General features: G+C 42.4%; 2 protein-coding genes across 5 annotated transcripts in view; one reads left to right on the top strand and one right to left on the bottom strand.

Annotated features, from left to right (window-relative positions):
• Positions 1-244: 244 nt before the first annotated feature.
• UQCC6 (ubiquinol-cytochrome c reductase complex assembly factor 6) lies at positions 245-20038 on the bottom strand. Of its 4 annotated transcripts, none has more exons than XM_017895305.1 (3): positions 19804-20038; positions 6817-6934; positions 245-1852 (listed from the first exon to the last, which is right to left on the bottom strand). In XM_017895305.1, the coding sequence occupies exons 2-3, from the start codon at positions 6922-6924 to the stop codon at positions 1745-1747; spliced, it is 216 nt and encodes a 71-aa protein (XP_017750794.1). In that variant the 5' UTR covers positions 6925-6934; positions 19804-20038; the 3' UTR covers positions 245-1744. The 4 variants fall into 4 exon arrangements, with proteins under 4 accessions (XP_017750794.1, XP_017750795.1, XP_017750792.1 ...); XM_017895306.1 differs by lacking the exon at positions 19804-20038 and adding an exon at positions 19369-19562; XM_017895303.1 differs by lacking the exon at positions 19804-20038 and adding an exon at positions 7325-7452.
• Positions 19654-21315, top strand: part of TDG (thymine DNA glycosylase) — a 23291-nt gene continuing 21629 nt past the window's right edge. The window contains 1 exon segment of the mRNA XM_017895302.1: positions 19654-19909. Coding sequence (XP_017750791.1) covers positions 19887-19909 — 23 coding nt within the window. The 5' untranslated portion in view covers positions 19654-19886.

Raw genomic sequence — 21315 nt, forward strand, 5'->3', positions numbered from 1 at the left:
TCTGAAAACCACCCTTTTTCCTTTATAGTAGAATGGCAGCTCAGTTACAGAAACATGCTGTAATTAAGGTATATATAGCTTCCTTTCATGATACAGGCTTATATTGATTGCTACTTGTAATGTTTCCCATTTTGGGGCCACTATGCATTACCATTGTTAATACTGCTATGATATACTTGTAGAAATCAAAGCCATCAGATCACATTGAATTAGTGTTATCTGACACTTGCTCCTCGGAATCCTACAATTACTAAATTTCTGTTGCTCCTAGCAGGAAAGCATCATACTCCTTCAGTTTTTGATAAAAATAAACAGCTCAATCATACCTATCTTGCACAAAAACTGTTTAACTGGCCTAATTTAATTACCAAACAGGTCGCAACTGGTCTATCTCGGCCTTTTAAGTTAAAAAAACATCATTATTAGGGGATAATACAGTACTGCTTTTAATTTTTAATGCATATACGTTACAGATTTGGTTCTCCAAGAAACACTGGGGTGCAGTCTAGCACAGGGTCTATGAAAGCGCACCCTTTGATCAACACCTGAGAAAGGAAACGGGACCGAGCTGAGGGAGAAGTTGAGCTGCAACGTAGATCCGAAGACAGTGTCCATAAACCCCACAGGGAGTTGTGGTGGGCCCATCAGAGTTGCCCACCACTCATGTGCTGAAGTGGCCAGGGCTTTCTATTCTCACCTCCAACAGTCATTGGATTTGGGCCCCTTCAGGAGGCATGGCTTTGAGCAAGGCCACCACTGCTGAGGCAATCCTTCCAGAAGCTGACCATTGAAAGCTGCTGGCATGCTTGATGCTAAAGCAACAAGCTTCCTTAGGGAGTCTGGATGGCGCATTTCCATGACCACTACAATGTATATTTTTCACAATAGGGATCAACTTCAAAACAGGAAGAAAATGTATCTTATTGGAAGTCACTTAGAACCAGCACTTAATGAAATAAAGATGGCATTTTTACCTGACCTGAGGTAAATTTTTTATTTTAATAACCATAAAACTGATTTTTCACCTTCATGAAGTCATTGTCTTACAGGAGACTCAGATTCAAATCATGACTCTTCCCCTCAGTAGCCAGGCCACCTACTCCGTACGTGTAAAAGGAAGGTATGCGGTACTTCTAAAGCATCCACTGCATCCATTCATTCACATGGTCCACTGAGTGATGGTCTGTCCTCCCCTTAAGCACAAAATGGCCCTAAGGGATGGGTCTTTTCTTCACGCAAAAGGTGAGCAATGCCCCCAGCCTTTCATTCTAGAAAGTGATGAGGCGATGATTTTGTATCCACAAAATGCATTATCAAAGCTCACCACTTTGGTGTTCATTTACTGAAGTTAGCAGAGATCTAGAATTTGAAAATAGTTTAGCAATGAGAAATAACTCCACTTAGCAAATTCAATTAATGAAACTAGTTCATAGTTTTAAATAATTTTTTAATTTATATGAAATAAAGACAACCCATATAGTAGACTTACAAATATTCTATTTCAAATTATATTCAAGACTAACTATCTTTCAAACCATATTCATGAGTCTGATGATATGTGCTTTGGCAGTTTTCAAGAAATATCAATCAAACCATAATTAAATTTCAACGTATTGGCTAAACATCCACTGAGCATCTCCTTTTGCAGTCAGCATTGGACTAAGTGCTTAAGGACAAGTAGTTTGATGCAATAAATTAAGAAATACATATTTAAGACTTATTATTCACAGAATTCTTGGCATAGTTATTTAAGTTCCTCCTGTTGAGAAACTTGAGGTTTGTGTTTTCCTTCTTTCAGTCTCAAAAGCTCCGTTTTGAGTTCTCCAGGCTTTGGTGGAATTTCAGGTATTGTCTGCAAAAAAATAAAACAAAAAACACAAATGTCTAACCCTTAATAAGGCTGCAATTTAATGTAACCTGGAAGACTTTAAAGAGTAAAAAATAACAAAAAGTTCCCCTACTTGCTACTCAATGATAGATCTTTATGATGAGAAGCTCTGGTTGATCTAAGTCCCTTTCTAACCCTGTGTTTATGAGTCTATCATCCTGGCAAGGTCTTCGGTATTATGTACTGCAGGACTCACAGAGGATAGCTGGCATCGCAATCAATGGACAGGTTCACAACTTTGAATAAAACTTTCCACATTTGGAAATTCACTCCTGCACCATCTACTGACTTTCTACCATGTGCCTGGCATAGAAAATAATCGTTAGGAATTAATTTATTCAAAAATATTAAGTGCCTATTATATGCAAAGCATAAAGCACTATGCAAAAAAATACAAAATCCTTGCATTCAAGGAAGGTATTCACAGAGTTGTGCATCTATCACAATACATTTTAGAACATTTTCATTACCCCAAAAAGAAACCCCATACTTATTAGCAGCCACTTTCATTTCCATACAACCCTCCCCCACATAGCCATAGACAACAACTATTAGTCTTCTTTCTGTCTACATAGATTTGCCTATTCTGGATATTTTCTATAAATTGAATCATATAATATGTGGTCCTCTGTGTTCTTTCATGTAGCATAATGTTTTCAAGGTTCATCAATGTTGTAGCTTGTATCAGTATTTCATTTTTTATTACTCAATAATGCTCCATTGTATGGATATACCATCCATTCATCAGCTAATAGGCATTTGGATTTTCTACCGTTTGGATATTATGAATAATACTGCTCTGAATATTCATATACAAGTTTTTGTGTGGATATGTGTTTTCACATCTATTGGGCATAAACCTAAAAGTGTAATTGCTGGGTCATATGGAAACTCTAATGTTTAACTGCTTGAGGAACTACCAGACTTTTCTGAAGCCACTGTACCATTTTATATTTCCATCAACAATGTGTGAGGCTTTCAATTTCTCCACATCCTTGACAACACTTGTTACTATCTGTTTTACTATAGCCATTGTAGTGGATATGAAGTGGTATTTCATTGTGGTTTTGATTTGCCTTTCTCTGGTGGCTAATAGTGCTGAGCATCTTTCTGTGTACTTACTGGTGTTCAGAAGATGACTTCTGAACAAAGACATGAAACAGGATGAGGGAGCCAGCCATGCAGTTACCTAGGAGCATTTCAGGCAGATGGAACCACAGGTGCAGAGGACCTAAGGCAGGAGTGTGGCTTCATGTTCAAGGAGAAGCAAGATTGTCAGTATAGCTGGTACAAAGTATTCACGGGAGGTTAAGGGAAGAAAGGGGCAGAGGAAAAAGGGAGTGGGGAGATAAAGTCTCCAGGGTTTTTCACTCTGAAATGGGAAGACATTGGAGAGTTCTGAGAAGAGTGACATGTCCTCATTCAAGTGTACAGAGATGATAATGGTAGCTTTGCTGAGAATAGACCACAGAAGAGCAAGAGTGGAAGGCAGAAGACAGGTCAGGAAGCTATTACAACAACAGGTGAAAGTGACTGACAGTGGATTGAATTGGGTAGTAGCAACAGTGGTGGTGAGAAGCAGGCTGCATCTGATGTACTTTTCAGGTTAATCCAATGGGATCTACTGATATGTACAGTATGAGAGAAGAATTAAAGACAACTAGCTTTCAACCTGAACTACAACAGAGTCATCTCCTTTGCTATTCAGATGATCTGAGATGGACAACTAAAACAAGGCACCTGTAGCAGTTCTCCCCAACACAGCACTAAAGCACAAGTCTGGGCAGTCATCATGGTCTCCTCTGTTTGACTCTGCCCAGACCTTCCAGTTCTCAGACTGAAAGACTTGTGATCCGGCTTTGTTACAAAGAACAAAGTGGTTAACAATAGTGACAGTAATTGCTGGAGCAATACCAAAAGACATAGGTAAAGAACATATAAATGTTAATGAAGCACACTGCTTCCAACACACAGCCAGCCACCTGGGCCTTCAAGTTCCTACAGAGATACCTCATTGCCAATGTCACCAACCAATCAAACTGAGGTGGCCTCAGACCCTTCAAAAGACTGTGGCTTCATTCTATCTCCTCCCAAGGTACAGGTAGCTGCTGTAACAACCCTTGCACATTCCCAATTATAATGAAATGGGTGAATCAAAGGTCAACTTCCCAAGGGCAAATCCCAGGCATTCCTTCTTTTGCAAGGCCTGCCTGATGTCTATTCCTGCACAAGCTATAGACTAAACTGCATTACTGTGGAAGGTTCTTGTCACTTTGTCTCCACTAGGTATCCCTGATGCTCAATAGAACCCTGTTTAAAAGAGAACCACTCTGAGGTTGTAAGAAAGAGCTCCTGCAGCACTGTTTGTACAAAAACTACATACTACCTAAATGCCAATAAGGGATTGATCAAATAAATGTCATAGTTATGAAATACTATGCAATAGTTAAAAAGATTTAATATACACAAACGTCTATTTATGTAGATGGTAGCCAAAACAAGGAAGTTGCAGAGAAATGTGTACATGAACTCCTATTCACATGAAGGAAAAACACTCCACAAACTGTGTGTGTGTGTATACGCATGCACAGGTGCATTCGTCCATTTTGCATTGCCCGAGGCTGGGTAATTTATAAAGAAAAAAGGTTTGACTTGTGGTTCTGCAGGCTGTACAAGCATGGCACCAGCATCGGTCCAGCTTCTGGTGAAGCCTCAGAAAGCTTTAACTCATGGCAGAAGGCAAAGTGGGAGCAGGTGTAACACATGGCAAGAGAGGGAGTGAGAGAGCAAGCCAGGCTCTTTTAAACAACCAGCTCTCGTGAACTAATAAAGTGAGAACTCACTCATCACCACAGGGAGGGCACCAAGCCATTCATGAGGGATTCGTTGACCCAAATGCCTCCCACCAGGCCCTACTTCCAACATTGGGGATCACATTTTGGCGTGCAATTTGGAAGGGACAAATTTCCAATCCGTATCAGTGGGCATTCAACACTGGTGAGAAGAGGCGAAGGATATTCACCAAACAAGACACGGTAGTTACGTGTGGGGAGCAGACAGGAGAAAGCGGGTTATAAGAAGGGGGGATTTTCACTTTTTACTCTACATACTTGAACTCAGTTTGAATGTTTTACAAGAGTACTGGATTATTTTATGAACAGGAGCGAAAAAGAGACATACCAAACAGAAAGCTTGGGTTTCAGATCCTTCAATCACCTCATTAAGCTATGTGACTTTGAGAAATCAACTTCACTCTTCTCAACCTGTTTCTCATGTGAAAATAGGAATTACACCCTCAAAATTGTAGTGACAATTAACTGATGTTAAAAATACAAATGGGCCAGGCACGGTGGCTCACGCCTGTAACCCCAGCACTTTGGGAGGCAGAGGCGGGTGGATCACTTGAGGCCAGGAGTTCAAGACCAGCCTGGCCAACACAGTGAAACACCATCTCTACCAAAAAATACAAAAAATTTGCTACACATGGTGGTGTACGCCTGTAATCCTGGCTACTCAGGAGGCTGAGGCACGAGATTTGCTTGAACCCGGAAAGCAGGGGTTGCAGTGAAATCAGATCACACACAGCCTGGGTGACAGAGTGAGACTCCATCTCAAAAAGTAAAAATACAACATAAATGCAAATACAAATGGAGCCAGGCACAGTGGCTCACACCTGTAATCCCAGCACTTTCAGAGGCCAAGGTGGGAGGACTTCTTGAAGCCAGGAGTTGGAGATCAGCCTGAGCAATATTTTGAGACCCTGTCTGTACAAAAAATTTAAAAATTAGCCAGGTGTGATGGTGCACACTTGTCATCCCAGCTACTTAGGAGGCTGAGGCAGGAGGATTGATTGAGCCCAGAAATGTGAGGCTGTGGTGAGCTCTAATTGCAGCACTGCACTCCAACCTGGGCAACAGAATGAGACCTGTCTCTAATTTTTTAAAAATTATTTTTCATAAAAATTTCTTAAAAAAGAAACACTACTGATTGATTCTCTGTAAGTGTTACCTGTCCAGGCAGAGTCCAAACAGAAATGACTGCTCCCAACACTGTGCTCCAAACCACTATTCACACCTATAGCATAACAGCACATTCTTATAATCATCTGCACCATACTTTCTCATCTCCACCTCCCCAAGACTATAATTCCTGAAAAGAACCTTTAATTTCAGTTCCTAATTCAATGAATGCTTATTAAAATTAATTTATATTTCTCCCTCCTTTGAATGCCTATATTCACTCATCCTTCATTCGACAAATACTTATTGTCTGCTACATTCCAAGCAGTTGAGATGCAAGACTGAACCAGAGAGACACAGTCTGGAGCTTACATTCTACTGAAGCAAACTGACAAAGAACAAATGAATAGACAAAGAACTGCAGACAAGTGCCCTATAGAAACAAAGGATGAGACGGAATCACAGAGGAGGAAATCTTTGGGAGCTAGCCCAAGGACCCTCATTGCTGGAGGAGAGACTTGAGCTAAGACTTGAAGTTCTGAAGAAGGAAACCAAGCCAAGTTGTTGGGGGGTGGGGGAGAGGACATGCCAAGGATAAGAAAAAGAATGGCCCCGAAATGGGGACAGGTTTGATGAATTGGAGAAACAGCAAGGAAGCAGGTGTGAATGTTAACAGGGGAAAGAACTGGTAAAATGGTGGCAGATGGGCCACAGGTAGGCAGCGGCCAGACTGTGTAAGACCTCACAGGCCATGCATTGCCCTAGATGCAATGGGATGCCATCCAAAGGTTTTGGGCCCAGAGCAAATGTGATCCTAATTTCGTTTAAGATCACTTTTGCTGCCACGAGGAGAATGGAGTGGTCCAGGAGCATCTGCATTGCTATAAGGGAATGCTTAAGGCTGGGTAATTTACAAAGAAATGAGGTGCATTTGGCTCAAAAATAAAACATGAGCCCTCCCGCACTCACCAGGTCCGGTCGGTAGTATCTGTGCACCACTTCTGCCCCTGCGAACATGGCCAGGAGGCTGGCTGTGAACATTTTCAGGTAGGTGGACATGGGCACGCCCGCGGGCATGGTCGGCAGGCTGGACGGGGAAGGAAGGGGCAGTGTCAGAAGTTCCCGCTCACAACTACACCGCGCCAGGGCTTAGGCGCCCCAGCCAGCGCTGGACACGAGACACACGGCGGCGGAGGTGCGGGAGGTGCTCGGTCAGGGAACCTGGGTTCTCGCCCAGTCCAACGCCTCGGTTTCCTCCTTTACGAGCTGAGGGCAAGGAGAGGACGAACGCCCTCCAGGCCGAGGCCCAGTCTCAATCGTTTATCAGTGAGGGGCGCTGGCCTACGACATTAAAGGGAGCTCTTGATCAGCAAGCGGAAGGCCGACACCCGGTGGTTTCCCCGCGCCCCTTCTACCTCTAGAACTGTGGACTTCACTCCCTTCTGGCCCTATACATGCTCCCTAGAAGAGACTGTACCGCGAACTGCAGGGGTGCTGGGCAACGGGTGTAAGGGCGGACGAAGCAGACGGCAAGCCGGCCGGACCCAAAGTACTGTGACTGGGGACCGCACCGGACAGGAAAGCAAGAGCGCTGCTGGCGCAGGTACATGACGCAGTCGGAAGTGGGACGCCGGGAGAAAGACACTTTTTTTTTTTTTTTTTTTTTTTAAACCAATTCCGACACGTTCGGCTCCCAGCGCCTCCATCACTCTCCCTATAGTTAAATTTTCCTGGCAGATGTGGAGTCTAAGGCCAGGCCGTGGACTATTATTACATCATTTGTACTTTCGTGCACACAAAGGAAATTGCACGCCTTTACCACTTTTTAGGAGGGGTGGAGTCACACATTGAGCATTTGCGTGCTTTTACGGGAGGTCACCCTCCTGTGACCTCTTGTGAGTTAAGTTAAAGGCACTCACTGTCCCTGTGTCTGGCGTCTTTTGATACCCGAAATAGAGCCACAGCCAGACAGCTGTGGCCTTATGACCTGGTGCTACTGGGAAACGGGAAATTTGAAATGGACATAATATAATCCAGGCATTTTTCGATTGTTTTGATTATGGGTTGATTTTTAAGTAAAAGGTTAGTGCAAGGGCCAGGGACGGTGGCTTGAGCCTGTAATCCCAACATTTTGGGAGGCCAAGGCAGGCGGATCACTTGAGGCCTGAAGTTTGAGACCAGCCTGGCCAACATGGCAAGATGGCAAGACCCCATCTCTACTAAAATATATATATATTTAAAAACATATATATGTACATATACACACAAAAAAATTAGCTGGGCGTGGTAGCAGGCACCTGTGATTCCAGCTACTCGGGAGACTGAGGCAGGGGACTCACTTGAACCCAGGAGGTGGAGGTTGCAGTGAGCTGAGATCGCGCCACTGCACTCCAGCCTGGGCAACAGAGCAAGACTCTGTCTCAAAAAAAAAAAAAAAAAGTTAGTGCAAGGCTAAATTCTGAAGGATTAAAGTTGTATGTATGATAAATCACAATACTCATATTTTTAAAGAGCTTTATAGAGGTATATTTGACATATGATAAACTGTACATATTTAAAGTATACAATTTGATGTTTGACATGTGAGACCATTACCATAATGAAGATTATGAACACACCCAAACCCTCAGTGCTTCTTAGTGCTTCTTTCTACTTCCTCCCTCCTCCACGGCCTTATTTCCCTGGGTAATCACAGATCTGTTTTCTGTCACTATAAGTTAGTTTGCATTTTCTGGAATGTTACATAAATAGAATTATACAGTATGTACTATTTTTTGTGTTGCTTATTTCTTGCAGCTCAGTTTTTTGAGATTCATCCATATTGTTGCATGTCTTAGTAGTTCACTCCTTTTTATTGCTAGGTGGGTTTAGACTATAATTGGTTTATCTATTCAATTACTGGTAAACATTTTGGTTTCTAGTTGGTGTGTAAATAACTAAAATTTAAAAGATGTTGGAACCTAAAAAAAATACTGTTAAGCCTTGAGAGAGATGTGACTAATCTGAGTACATATGGTTACAACTTCTGTTCTCAGATTATATATTAACTCACATTCTTTTCTTGTTCTATACAATGACTAGAGAAAATGACAGTGACAAAACCTCCTGCCTTCTTAATGACCCTTGTTATGATTAATTTGCCCTTTATTGTCCTGCTTTGCTGAGACCAGATAACAGAAAACCCATGAGTATTACACCCTCTGTAAAAAATGTTAAATGCACCCTTTCCCAAAAAGAAACACTGCGTATAACCAACCAAATTTCTGTAACTTTGTGCCAATCTTGTATGAAAAGTGTTGAAATCCTGCTAAAAACTCCTGTCTATGCCTATACAAATGAAATCTTAACTTTCTTACTTCAGAACGCTGACTCCATTCCTTTGGAGTTGGTGTTTCCAGGTGGTCCATTCTTACTCTTTGTGCTTGAATATACCCTCTTTAAGTTAGCTTCTGACCCTTTTGGTTATTTTAGGTTGACACTGGTTGTATATGAGAAAGACTGGTATAGAAGTCTTTCTGATAACATGGGCTTCCATTTTTATTAGGTACATCTCTAGGAGAAGAATTACTAGAGCATATGGAAGGTATATATTTAACTTTTTAAGAAATTGCCAGGCCAGGTGCGGTGGCTCACGCCTAAAATCCTAGCATTTTGGGAGGCCGAGGAGGGAGAACTGTCTGAGCTCAGGAGTTTGAGACCAGCCTGGGCAACACGGTAAAACCCCATCTCTACTAAAATACAAAAATTGGCCAGGTGTAGTGGTGTGCGCCTGTAGTCCCAGCTACTTAGGAGCCTGAGGCAGGAGAATTGCTTGAACCCAGGAGGTGGAGGTTGCAGTGAACTGACATAGTGCCACTGTACTCCAGCCTAGACGACAGAGCAAGAGTCCGTCTCAAAAAAAAAAAATTAATTTAAAAAAAAAGAAATTGCTAAATGAATTTCCAAAGCAGCTATACAAATTTATTATTTATTTTTATTTTTTATTTTATTTATTTTTTTGAGACAGAGTTTTGCTCTGTCACCAGGCTGGAGTGCAGTGGCAGAAACTTGGCTCACTGCACCCTCTGCCTTCCTGGTTCCAGTGATTCTTTTGCCTCCGCCTCCCAAGTAGCTGAGATTACAGGCACATGCCACCATGCCCAGCTAAATTATTTTTAGTAGAGACGGGGTTTCACCATGTTGTCCAGGCTGGTCTTGAACTCCTGACCTCAGGTGATGCACCTGCCTTGGCCTCCCAAAGTGCTGGGATTACAAGAATGAGCCACCATGCCGGCTATTCATTCATTCATTCATTCATTCTCAAACAGTCTTGCTCTGTCGCCCAGGATACAGTGCAGTGGCATGATCTTGGCTCCTGAGTTCAAGCGATTCTCCTACGTCAGTCTCCTGAGTATCTGGAATTACAGGCAGGTGCCACCATACCTGGCTAATTGGTATAATTTTTAGTAGAGACGGGGTTTCACCATGCAGGCCAGGGTGGTCTCAGAACTCCTGACCTCATGTGATCCACCAACCTAGGCTTCCCAAAGTACTGAGATTACAAGCATGAGCCATCACACCTAGCCGAGCTGTACAATTTTACATTCCCATCAGCAGTGTATGAAACATATGAGACATCCCTATCCAGTTCCTTCAAATCTTCTCCAATATTTGCTCTAGTCAGTCTTTTTTATTTTAGCTATTCTAATATGTGGGTAATGGTTTTTCATTTTGGTTTTAATTTACATTTCCCTCATGACTGATGATTCAAATATTTTCATATGCGAAAAAAAACCACAAAACATAAAATCCTTGGACACATACCTCACACCATATTAAAATTTTAAATGGATCACAGACATTCATGTGTTGATAGTCATATGCTGCATAACAACATTTCAGTCAATGGACCACATACATGACCGATGGCCCCATAAAATTACAATGAACCTGAAAAAATCCCATAGCCTAATGACATCATAACTGTCAAACACCATGTGTTCATGGTGACGCTGGTGTAAACACACCATGCTGCAGTCATCTAAAAGTATACCACATACAATTATGTACACTACATAATACTTGATAATAAATCTTGTTACTAATATATCTATTTACTATACTTTTATGCTTATCTTACAGTGTACTCTTTTTATTCTTTAAAAAAAAAAAAAGTTAACTGTAAAACAGCCTCAACCGGATCCTTCAGAAGGTACTCCAGAAAGCATTGTTATCAGAGGAGATGACGACTCCTTGTGGGTTACTGCCCTTGAAGACCTTCCAGTGGGACATGATGTGGAGGTGGAAGACAGTGATATTGATGATCTTGACCCTGTGTAGGCCTAGGCTAATGTGTGTGTTTGTGTCTTAGTTTTCACAAAATTTTAAAAGAAAAAAAAAAATTAAAACAGAAAAAAGCCTTATAGAATAAGGATATAAGAAATGTTTTATAGCTGTACAATGTGTTTTAAGCTAAGTGTTATTACAAAAGGTCAAAAGTTTAAAATTTATAAAGTTTATAAAGTTACAGAAAGCTAAGGTTAACATATTATTGAAGAAAACTACTTTTTAATAAACTTAGTGTAACCTAGGTGTACAGTGTTTATAAAGTCTACAGTAGTGTACAGTAATGTCCTAGACCTTCGCATTCACTCACTGACTCACCCAGAGCAACAAGGAGTCCTGCAAGCTCTATTCATGGTAAGTGCCTGCTACATTTTTTATCTTTAATACTGTTTGGTTTGGTTTTTTGTTGTTGTTGTTGTTGTTGTTGAGACAGAGTCTTGCTCTGTCGCCCAGGCTGGAGTGCAGTGGTTCAATCTCGGCTCACTGCAACCTCTGCTTGCCAGGTTCAAGCGATTCTCCTGCCTCAGCCTCCCAAGTAGCTGGGACTACAGGCGCCCGCCACTGCACCCAGCTAAGTTTTCTCTGTATTTTAGTAAAGATGGGTTTCACCATGATGCCCAGAGTGGTCTCAAACTCCTGAGCTCAGGTGATCCACATGCCTCGGCCTCCCAAAGTGCTGGGATTACAGGCGTGAGCCACCATGCCAGGACTAATACTGTATTTTTACTGTACCTTTTCTAAGTTTAGATACATACTTAACATTGTGTTACAATTGCCTACAGTATTCACTATAGTAACATGCTGAACAGGTTTGTAGCCTAGGAACCACAGGCCACACAATATAGCCTAGGTATATAGTAGGCTGCACCATCTAGATTTGTGGAAGTACACTCTATAATATTCTTACAATGACAAAATCACCTAGTGACATTTCTCAGAATATATCTTGTTGTTAAACGACAAATGACCCTATTTTCTTGTGCTTCTATTTTCTTTGGTGATTCATCTGCTCAAATCTTTTGCCCATTTTTAAAACTGAGTTGTTTTCTTATGGGTTTTGAGTGTTCTTTTATATGTTCTGGACACAAGTCCTTTATCAGATATGATCTGCAAATATTTTCTCCCAGTTTATTGCTTTTTATTAATTTTTGAGAGAAGTGTTTAATTTTAATGAAGTACAATTTATCAATTTTCCCTTTTGTATTATATTTAAAAATATAACCCAGGGTCATAAATACTGTCTTCTATATTTTCGTCTAGAAGTTTTACAGCTTTTACATTTAAGTCCATGATCCATTCTGTTTTTTTGTATGGTGTGAGGTATAGGTGAGGCAGGAGGCGGCACTTGACTCCCAAGGTGGAGCTTGGATATAGGACCGGATTGAGAAGCAGCTACAATAGGGAAGACGTGGAAGCTCTTCTCCATAAAACACACCAACTAATGTGCCATGTCAGTTTAGTTTTGTCATGGCAACACCCAGACACTACCACTCCTTTCCATGGTACAGATCCAAAAGTTACCTCCCTTTTTCTAGAAATTTCTGCATTCTCAGCCCCTTGATTTGCATATAATTAGAAGTGGGTATAAATATGACTGAGAACTGCCTCTGAGCTGCTACTCTGAGCACACTGTCTATGGGGCAGCCTTGCTTTGCAGGAGCAGTCTTGGAGTTGTAACACTGCTGCCTCAATAAAACTGTTTTCTTCCATCATCAGCTCACTCTTGCATTATTTATTTCCTGGGTGAACACTCCTGGCCTAAGGGCTTGCCTGCCCTGCGTCATGGGTACAACTTTGTTTTGTTTTTGCATATAGATATCTGAACTGCATTTGAAGCTTAGTTGAAAATCAGTTCATCACTTATCCATGTATGTATGTATCTATTTCTGGACTTTATTCTGTTTCTGTTGCACTGATATATTTATCTTTCTTGATGCCAATACTACACTGTCTTCTTCTTTTTTTTTTTTTTTTTTTTTTTTTTGAGACAAGGAATCATTCTGTTGCCCAGGCTGGATCTCGGCTCACTGCAACCTCCACCTCCCGGGTTCAAGCTCTTCTCCCATCCCAGCCTCCTGAGTAGCTGGGACTACAGGCATGTGCCACCATGTCCGGCTAATTTTTATATGTTTTAGCAGAGACAGGGTTTCACCATGTTGGCCAGGCTGTTGTCAAACTTCTGGCCTTGGGTGATCCGCCTGCCTCAGCCTCCCAAAGTGCTGGGGTTACAGGCATTAGCCACTGCACCCGGCCAACACTGTCTTGATTACAGTAGCCTTATAATAATTCTTAAGTCAAGCAGTATTAGCTCTCCCAGCTTTGGCTATTCTAGATCTTTGCATTTCCATATAAATTTTAGAATCATTTTGTCAATTTCTACCCAAAAACGCTTACCTGGATGATGGTTAGCATTATATTGAATCTTTAAACATCTTCACAATATTTGGTCTTCTGATCCATGAATACAACATATCCATGTACTTATTTAGTTCTTACCCAATTTCTATCAGCAATGCTTTTCACTTTTTATGATACAAGTCTTGCATATCTTTTGTCAGCTCTATCCTTAAATATTTCATCTTGTTGATGCTATTGTGAATGGTATTTTTTCTAATTGTTTGTTGTTAGTACATAAACTACAATTGATCTTCCTACACTGATATTTTATCTTGCAACCTTGCGAATCTCACTTATTAGTTGTACCAGGTTTTTTGTAGGTTCCACAGGATTTTCTACATAAACCAGCACTTGAGCAATGAATAAAGACGGGCTTTTTTTTTTTTTTTTTTTTTAAATAGCTGTCACTTATCTATCTTGAGGAAGTTCACAAGGAGTTCCCAGTTCTGTTTCTACATTACTAATTTTTTTTTTGAGACGGAGTCTCACTCTGTCGCCCAGGCTGGAGTGCAGTGGTGCAATCTCGGCTCACTCCAAGCTCCGTCTCCCAGATTCGCACCATTCTCCGGCCTCAGCCTCCCAAGTAGCTGGAACTACAGGCGCCGCCACCACACCCGGCTAATTTTTTTTTGTATTTTTAGTCGAGATGGGGTTTCACTGTGTTAGCCAAGATGGCCTCAATCTCCTGACCTCATGATCTGCCCGCCTCAGCCTCCCTAAGTGCTGGGATCACAGGCATGAGCCACCGTGCCCGGCCTGCTAAAAGTTTTCATTGCAAATGAATGTTGGATTTTGTCAAATGCTTAAACCACATCTATGAAGATAATCACACTTTTTAAAAAATGTGTTAATGTGATGAATTATACAGACTGATTTTCAAATGTTGAACCAATTTTGTATTACTCAGATGAACTCTACCTGGTTAATTTTGTTTTTTATATATTATTGGAATATATATATATATATATATAGTTGAATTCAATTTGATAAATTTTGTTCAGAATTATATTCATGATAGTATTGGCCTATTGCTTCTTTTCTTGCCACATTTTTCTACTTTTGGTAATGAGGTAATGTTGCCCTTATAGAATGAGTTGGAAAATGTTCCTTTTTCTTCAATATTCTGGAAGATCTTGACAGGATTGGTTTTATTTCTTCCTTAATCGTCTGCTATAATTCACTGGTGAACCCAGTTGGGCCTGGCGTTTTCGTTGTAGGAAGGTTTTTAACTACAAATTTGTGTTAGTCCATTCTTGCATTGCTACAAATATCTGAGGTAGGGCAATTTATAAAGAAAAGAGGTTTATTTGGCTCACAGTTCTGCAGGCTCTACAGGAAGCATGGTGCCAGAATCTGCTCCTGGTGAGGGCCTCAGGAAGCTTCTAGCCACAGCAGAAGGTGAAGGGGGAACAGGCATATCACAAGGCGAGAATGGAAGCAAGAGAGAGTGGGGAGGTGCCACACACTTTTTTTTTTTGAGACGGAGTCTTGCTCTGTTGCCCAGGCTGAAGTGCAGTGGTGCAATCTCACTGCAACCACCACCCTCCAGGTTCAAGCGATTCTCCTGCCTCAGCCTCCCGAGTAGCTGGGATTACAGGCGCACGCCACCACACCCGGCTAATTTTGTATTTTTACATTTATTAATTTATTTATTTATTTACAAGATGGAGTCTCACTCTGTCACCCAGGCTGGAGTGTAGTGGTGCGATGTTGGCTCACTGCAACCTCCAGCTCCCCGGTGGGTTCAAGCAATTCCCTGCCTCAGCCTCCCGAGTAGCTGGGATTACAGGCATCTGCCACCATGCCTGGCTAATTTTTGTATTTTTAGTAGAGACGAGGTTTCACCATCTTGGCCAGGCTGGTATTGAACTCATGACCTCGTGATCCACCCACCTTCGCCTCCCAAAGTGCTGGGATCATAGGCGTGGGCCAGTGCACCCAGCAATTTTGTATTTTTAGTAGAGATGGGGTTTCGCCATGTTGGCCAGGCTGGTCTCGAACTCCTGACCTCAAGTGATCTACCTGCCTTGGCCTCCCAAAGTGCTGGGATTACAGGCATGAGCCACCGCGCCTGGCATGCCACACACTTTTAAACAACCAGATCTAGTGTGAACTCAGAGAACTCTCCCATCACCAAGGGGAAGGTGCTAAGCCATTCACAAAAAATCTGCCCCTACGATCCAAACACTTCCCACTAGGCCCCACCTCCAACACTGGGTATTACAATTCAACATGAGATTTGGAAGGGATGACCGTCAAAACCATAACAAAACTGAATTTCTTTAGTAAATATAGGGTTATGTAGGTTATCTATTCTTGAGTGAACTTTGATAGTTTGTATCTTAGGGAATTCATCCACTTCATCAAAGTTGCTGAAGTTATAAAATATAATTGCCAAAATATTCCTATGATCCTTTTAATATACATAGAATCTGTAATTATGTAACTTCTTTCATTTTCATAGTATTGTGTCTCCTTTTTTCTATTAAGCCTGACTAGAGGTTTATCAATGTTATTGATCTTCTCAACATACAAGCTTTAGTGGCACTGATTTTTCTCGTTTTTGTTTTCTATTTCATTGTTGTTTTTTTTTTGTTTGTTTGTTTGTTTCTGACACGGAGTTTCACTCATGTTGCCCAGGCTGGAGTGCAAGGCGCAATCTCAGCTCACTTCTACCTCCACCTCCGGGGTTCAAGCAATTCTCCTGCCTCAGCCTCCTGAGTAACCGGGATTACAGGCATGCGCCACCACACCAGGCTAATTTTGTATTTTTTTAGTAGAGACAGGGTTTCTCTATTTTGGTCAGGCTGGTCTCGAACTCCCAACCTCAGGTGATCCACCCACCTCGGCCTCCCAATATTTCATTGTTTTACACTAAATATTCATCATTTCCTTTCTTTTGCTTATGTGGAGTTTCAGTTACTCTTCATTCTCTAATTCTTAAGGTGGAAGCTGAGGTAATTGATTTGAAAGCTTTCTTGTTTTATTTGGTACTTAGTGCTATCAATGTTCGGTGACTCTTTAGGTTCTGAATATCCTTCTGCCTAAAGTCTTTCTGCCTCCTCACACTCTGCCAAGGCTCCCAAAGAGCCCTGAGAGAGTGGACTCTGGTGCCACACTGCCCTGGCAATAATAATCTTGACTCTGCCACTTAATAGCTGTGTGACCTTGCTCAAGTTACTTAACCTCTCTGTATGTCAGTTTCTTTGCCTGTAAAATGTTGATAATAATAATAGCTACCTATTAATTTTAGGAGTCCAGTTGGCTGGGCAATTATGCTTAGATGTATGGTCAAACATTTTGGTTTCTGTGAGAGTGTTTTTGGATGAGATTTAACATTTAATTGGGTAGACTTTGAGTAAAGCCGATTGCCTTCCAAAATGTGGGTGGGCCTCATCCAATCAGTTGAAGGTGTAAATAAAACAAAAAACTGACCTCCCCAGGGCAAGCCGGAATTCTCTAGCAGACAGCTTTTGGACTTGAACTATATACAATGCACTGAATGTTTATGTCCCGTCCCCCACCACCAAATTCCTATGTTGACACCTAATCACCAACGTGATGCTATTAGGTGAAGTCTTTGGGAAGTGGTTGGGTCAGAAGGACACAGCTCTCGTGAATGTGATTAGCGCCCTTATAAAAGAGGCCCAGAGAAACTGCCTCTTCCCTTCCACCACGTGAAGACACAGCTAGAAGGTACCACCTATCAACCAGCAAGTGGGTCCTCTCACCAGACACTGAATCTTCAGGCACCCCGATCTTGAACTTCCCAGCCTCCAGAACTCTGAGACATAAATGTGCATTGTCTATAAAGCCACCCAGTTTTTGGGATTTTATTATAGCAGCCCAAACAAAGACACAACCTTGACTCACATTTAATCCTAAGGATTAAATGAATTAATATAGACAAAGTACTTACAGCAGTCCATGGCACATATTAAACAGTCAATAAATGTTAACTGCTATAATTACTACCATCATCATCATCATCATCATTATTCTGAATATAACTGCTGTCTTTAGCACCAATTCTTGTACTGGTCTCAAAAGCCCTCATATGCAGTAAGGACCCTGGTACCCACTTATGGATGAAAATCTACTATTGGACAAACCCTACCCAGTAGCAAGCCCTGTTGACAGTAAGATGTAACTAACTGGCATAACATTAGCTACTGGGGAAGCAAGCTCACTAGGTTCCTGAAAGGGAGAGGAGGCATTAGGAAGAGGAGAAAGGGAAACAAGCTAAAGTGACTTGGCTTGTCTTTTGCAGCTGTCCTATCATCTGTCCTATCATACAAAGTCTCTCCTGAAGTAGAGGCACAAATGGCAAAGATAAGAGAGTAACACATCTCCCAGGCTTCCCCAGCTCTGGTGGGCCAGGCTCACAAGCAGAAAAAGTTTGTCTTCCAGACTCAGATGCAGGATGTTGAGAGAGAGAGACACTGATGGGATAAAAGCCAGTTTGCTGCAACTGCTTCACCATTTTCAGGTTCAGTGTCTCCTCCCATAAGCTTTTTTTTTTTTTTTTTTTGAGACGGAGTCTCACTCTGTAGCCCAGGCTGGAGTGCAGTGGTTCAATCTCGGCTCACTGCAACCTCTGCCTCCCGAGTTCAAGTGATTCTCCCACCTCAGCCTCCCGAGTAGCTGGGACTACAGGTGCAGAGATGGGGTTTCGACATGTTGGCCAGGTGGGTCTCGAACTCCTGACCTCAGGTGATCCACCCACCTCAGTCTCCCAAAGTGCTGGGATTACAGGCATGAGCCACCACGCCCGGCCTCCTCCCATAAACTTTCTTTTGCTATGCAAGATTGAGCAGAGGACCCTGGTCTCTTGAGGTTATGAGTGGAGTTGGCAGGACCCAGAAGCACAGCAACCCACAGTGAGGGAAGCCCTTGCTGCCCAAGGTAAGTCCCCAAGTGCAGACAACCTGAGAAAAGTTTGCTCTCTTCACACACACTCAGTCACCAGAATTCTCTCCCTGAAATAACTGAGACAAGCCACCTGATATAAGACTTTTCTAGACGACGGTCCTGAGCCATTGGCAAAATCAGAGAGGATGGGCTTTTTTTCGTTCATTCAACATATATTCATTGAATATTTACCATGTGCCAGGTTCTGAGTAGTATCTACTAATGGACAGGGTATTCATAAAAGTTCTGTACTGTTTTAAAAGTTTCACTTAAACTTTAAATAATTGATATACTACAAATTAATCTTTATTTACTCACGAGAGCCTTTTCCTGGATCCTAGAATGAAGGAAATTCATGGAGCACAGAGCCACAGTCATCTCCCAGCTCACAGGTCACGTGAGTGAGAAATAAACTTCTGTGGCTGTAACCACCTGTTACTATATGCATGAACTCAGGAAACCTAACAAAGACAGCAGTCACGTTTTTTATCATACTGCAAACTAGAAAAACCCAGAAGCCTATTCCATTAAGAGTTCCTTAATAAAGTACAAACACCAGTGACAGAAATGGAGAACTAATAAAACAAAAGCCAGCTGTAAGAACCACTGAGACATAAAAGAGAGGTTAGTTTGTAAGATTACGAACCACTGAGATGTAAAAGTGGGGTTGGTCTGTAAGGTTATGGGAGGTGATGCTCGAATGGGATCTAGTCTTGTAGACGTCAAAGGTTAATATTCTCACATATCCAAACTAATGCAGAGAGCGGTTTATGTAGAGCTTTACATTCACCCTCATTTCACAGATAAGAAAACTGAGGCCCAAGATGGCACAGTGGCCTCGACGCCCAGGTTTTCCACTTCCAAAGTCTCTCCCTCACATCTCATTACCTGATAATGCAAGTCTTTAATCGGGGCGAATTTCGGGGTGGAAAGGACTAGATAATGCTGATAAGCGTCATCATCCCATATACACAGCACCCAAAGGTCAGCACCCTATAGCCCACGCGTCCACCAGTCCCCGAAAATACTGGGGACAAAAGCTGACGTCAGCAGAGGGCTGCTAGTCCCAGTCGTCTGGTCCTCCACCCTTCCCGAAAAGCCAAGCGGCGGAGCTGGGGCGCCCTGCGAAAAGGGGGTGAGCGTGATTGGGCTGTCCTGCATCACGTGACGGTCAGTACGCGTGGGATTTGACTCAGAGGAGGCGGAAGTGCAGCGCAGAAAGGGGGTCCGTGGGGGAGGGCAGAAGCCTGGGGGAGGAGCTTGAGTCCAGCCACTGTCCGGGTACTGCCAGCCATCCGGCCCAGGTCTCTGGGGTTGTCTTACCGCAGTGAGTACGACGCGTACTACAGAGACCGGTCGCCCGTGTGCCTGGCAGGTGGAGCCGTCCGCATCAGCGGCCTCCGGGAATGGAAGCGGAGAACGCGGGCAGGTAATGCCGGGGCCAGCGTTACCCCTCCCTTGCACCCCTCACGGTGGGGCAGGTTGGCTGGCGAGCGCGCGCGCACGCAGGGGTCTTTTAAATCCCGGCCCGAATACAAAGGCCGGGGCCGCGCGTGCGCACGGCGGCCTGCTTGGCCCTTCCTTCCCTGGCTGCGGCGGCGGCGGCGGCGGCGGCGGTAGGGGTTGCTCTGAGGGTTACCTGGTGCACCTGGACCCTTCTTTGGCTCTCCGCGATAACCAGTTGACCATAAAATACATTAGTAAACATCCAGCAGTCTTTGGTTAATGTGTCTTTCTGGATGCCTTTCTTGGCTACGTTTCCCTTCACCCTCCATTACCACGCTAAGAGCTGTTATAAAGATGAGTGTCGAACATTTCCAGCTCCAGGAGTTTTCATTTTAAAGTTGGTTGATTTGTTGCGGCTTCCTCCCCAAAGGCCTACTGAAAGCAATGTTAAGGGTCATGGGTTAGATAATTTTATTGTGGGAATATGTATACCACTCTCGAGTAGTCAATCTAAAAATGACCTTTGAGTTTTCCAGTGGTCTTGGGGAAGAACTTAAGAATCCGTTTTTAAAAAGTCCTTTGGGAGAGTCAAGAGAAGGATTTGCAAAAGCAAGAAATTTAGGGATTTGAACTCCTGGTGGAAAACTAAATTTTAAAAAAAAATGGATATGGTGGCAGTTTTTTAAAAGATAAAGAGTGATGATTTACATTGAAATTAAAAGAAAAAAACCTGTTATACCTAATGAAGAGTTATCCTGACTCTCAGTGGCTAATGGGAGCTGAATTTAGGCAATACAAAGGACTTCTGTGGGCCTGTTGATGTCTGGAAAGTCGACATGTCTGGAATTTGATCCTGACATGCCGAGAACTGGTGTTACATGAAAGGGCACACTAACCAAAATAAGAGTTTAGGAAAAGAGATATGTGTAGACAAAGTGTGGACTTTATCTTGACTTTGTAGATCAAGTCCTGGAATAAATTACTCCACTTCTTTCCCAGAAGAACTTTACAAATAAGAGAATTCACCAAAATTTGTGGAAATCTCTCTTGTGACCTTACTTCAGAGCAGAATTGAAACTTGGGCCAAGAATAAATTACACATTGTAAGACTTTATCCAGGGTCTTACAGCAAAATAGTAGGACTTGAATACACTGTTTAGCTCAAAGCTGTGACATGTCGGCCTGACTTCATCTGAAAGGCTATAGACCAGATTTTGTCTTGGAAAGCTTTCACCTTCAGAAACTGTGGAAAATTCTGTGTAATCTTCTGAAATGACTCAGACCCCAGGTAATCCTTAGAGAGTAGTTCTCTGTCACCCTTGACTGTGCTGGTCAAGAAATGTAATGTGGGATGTGAAAAAAAATTAATTTACTTTTTTTTTTTTTTTT

This window comes from Rhinopithecus bieti, unplaced genomic scaffold (genome assembly GCF_001698545.2).
Source record: "Rhinopithecus bieti isolate Rb0 unplaced genomic scaffold, ASM169854v2 scaffold_24306, whole genome shotgun sequence".
Lineage (NCBI taxonomy): Eukaryota > Metazoa > Chordata > Mammalia > Primates > Cercopithecidae > Rhinopithecus > Rhinopithecus bieti.

Excerpts from the sequence above, each read along its gene's own strand:
- UQCC6 (XM_017895305.1), bottom strand. The coding sequence starts at position 6,924 with ATGCCCGCGGGCGTGCCCATGTCCACCTACCTGAAAATGTTCACAGCC. Across the intron at positions 1,853-6,816 it reads GATACTACCGACCGGACCTG|ACAATACCTGAAATTCCACC; the intron begins GTGAGTGCGGGA and ends ATTTTTTTGCAG.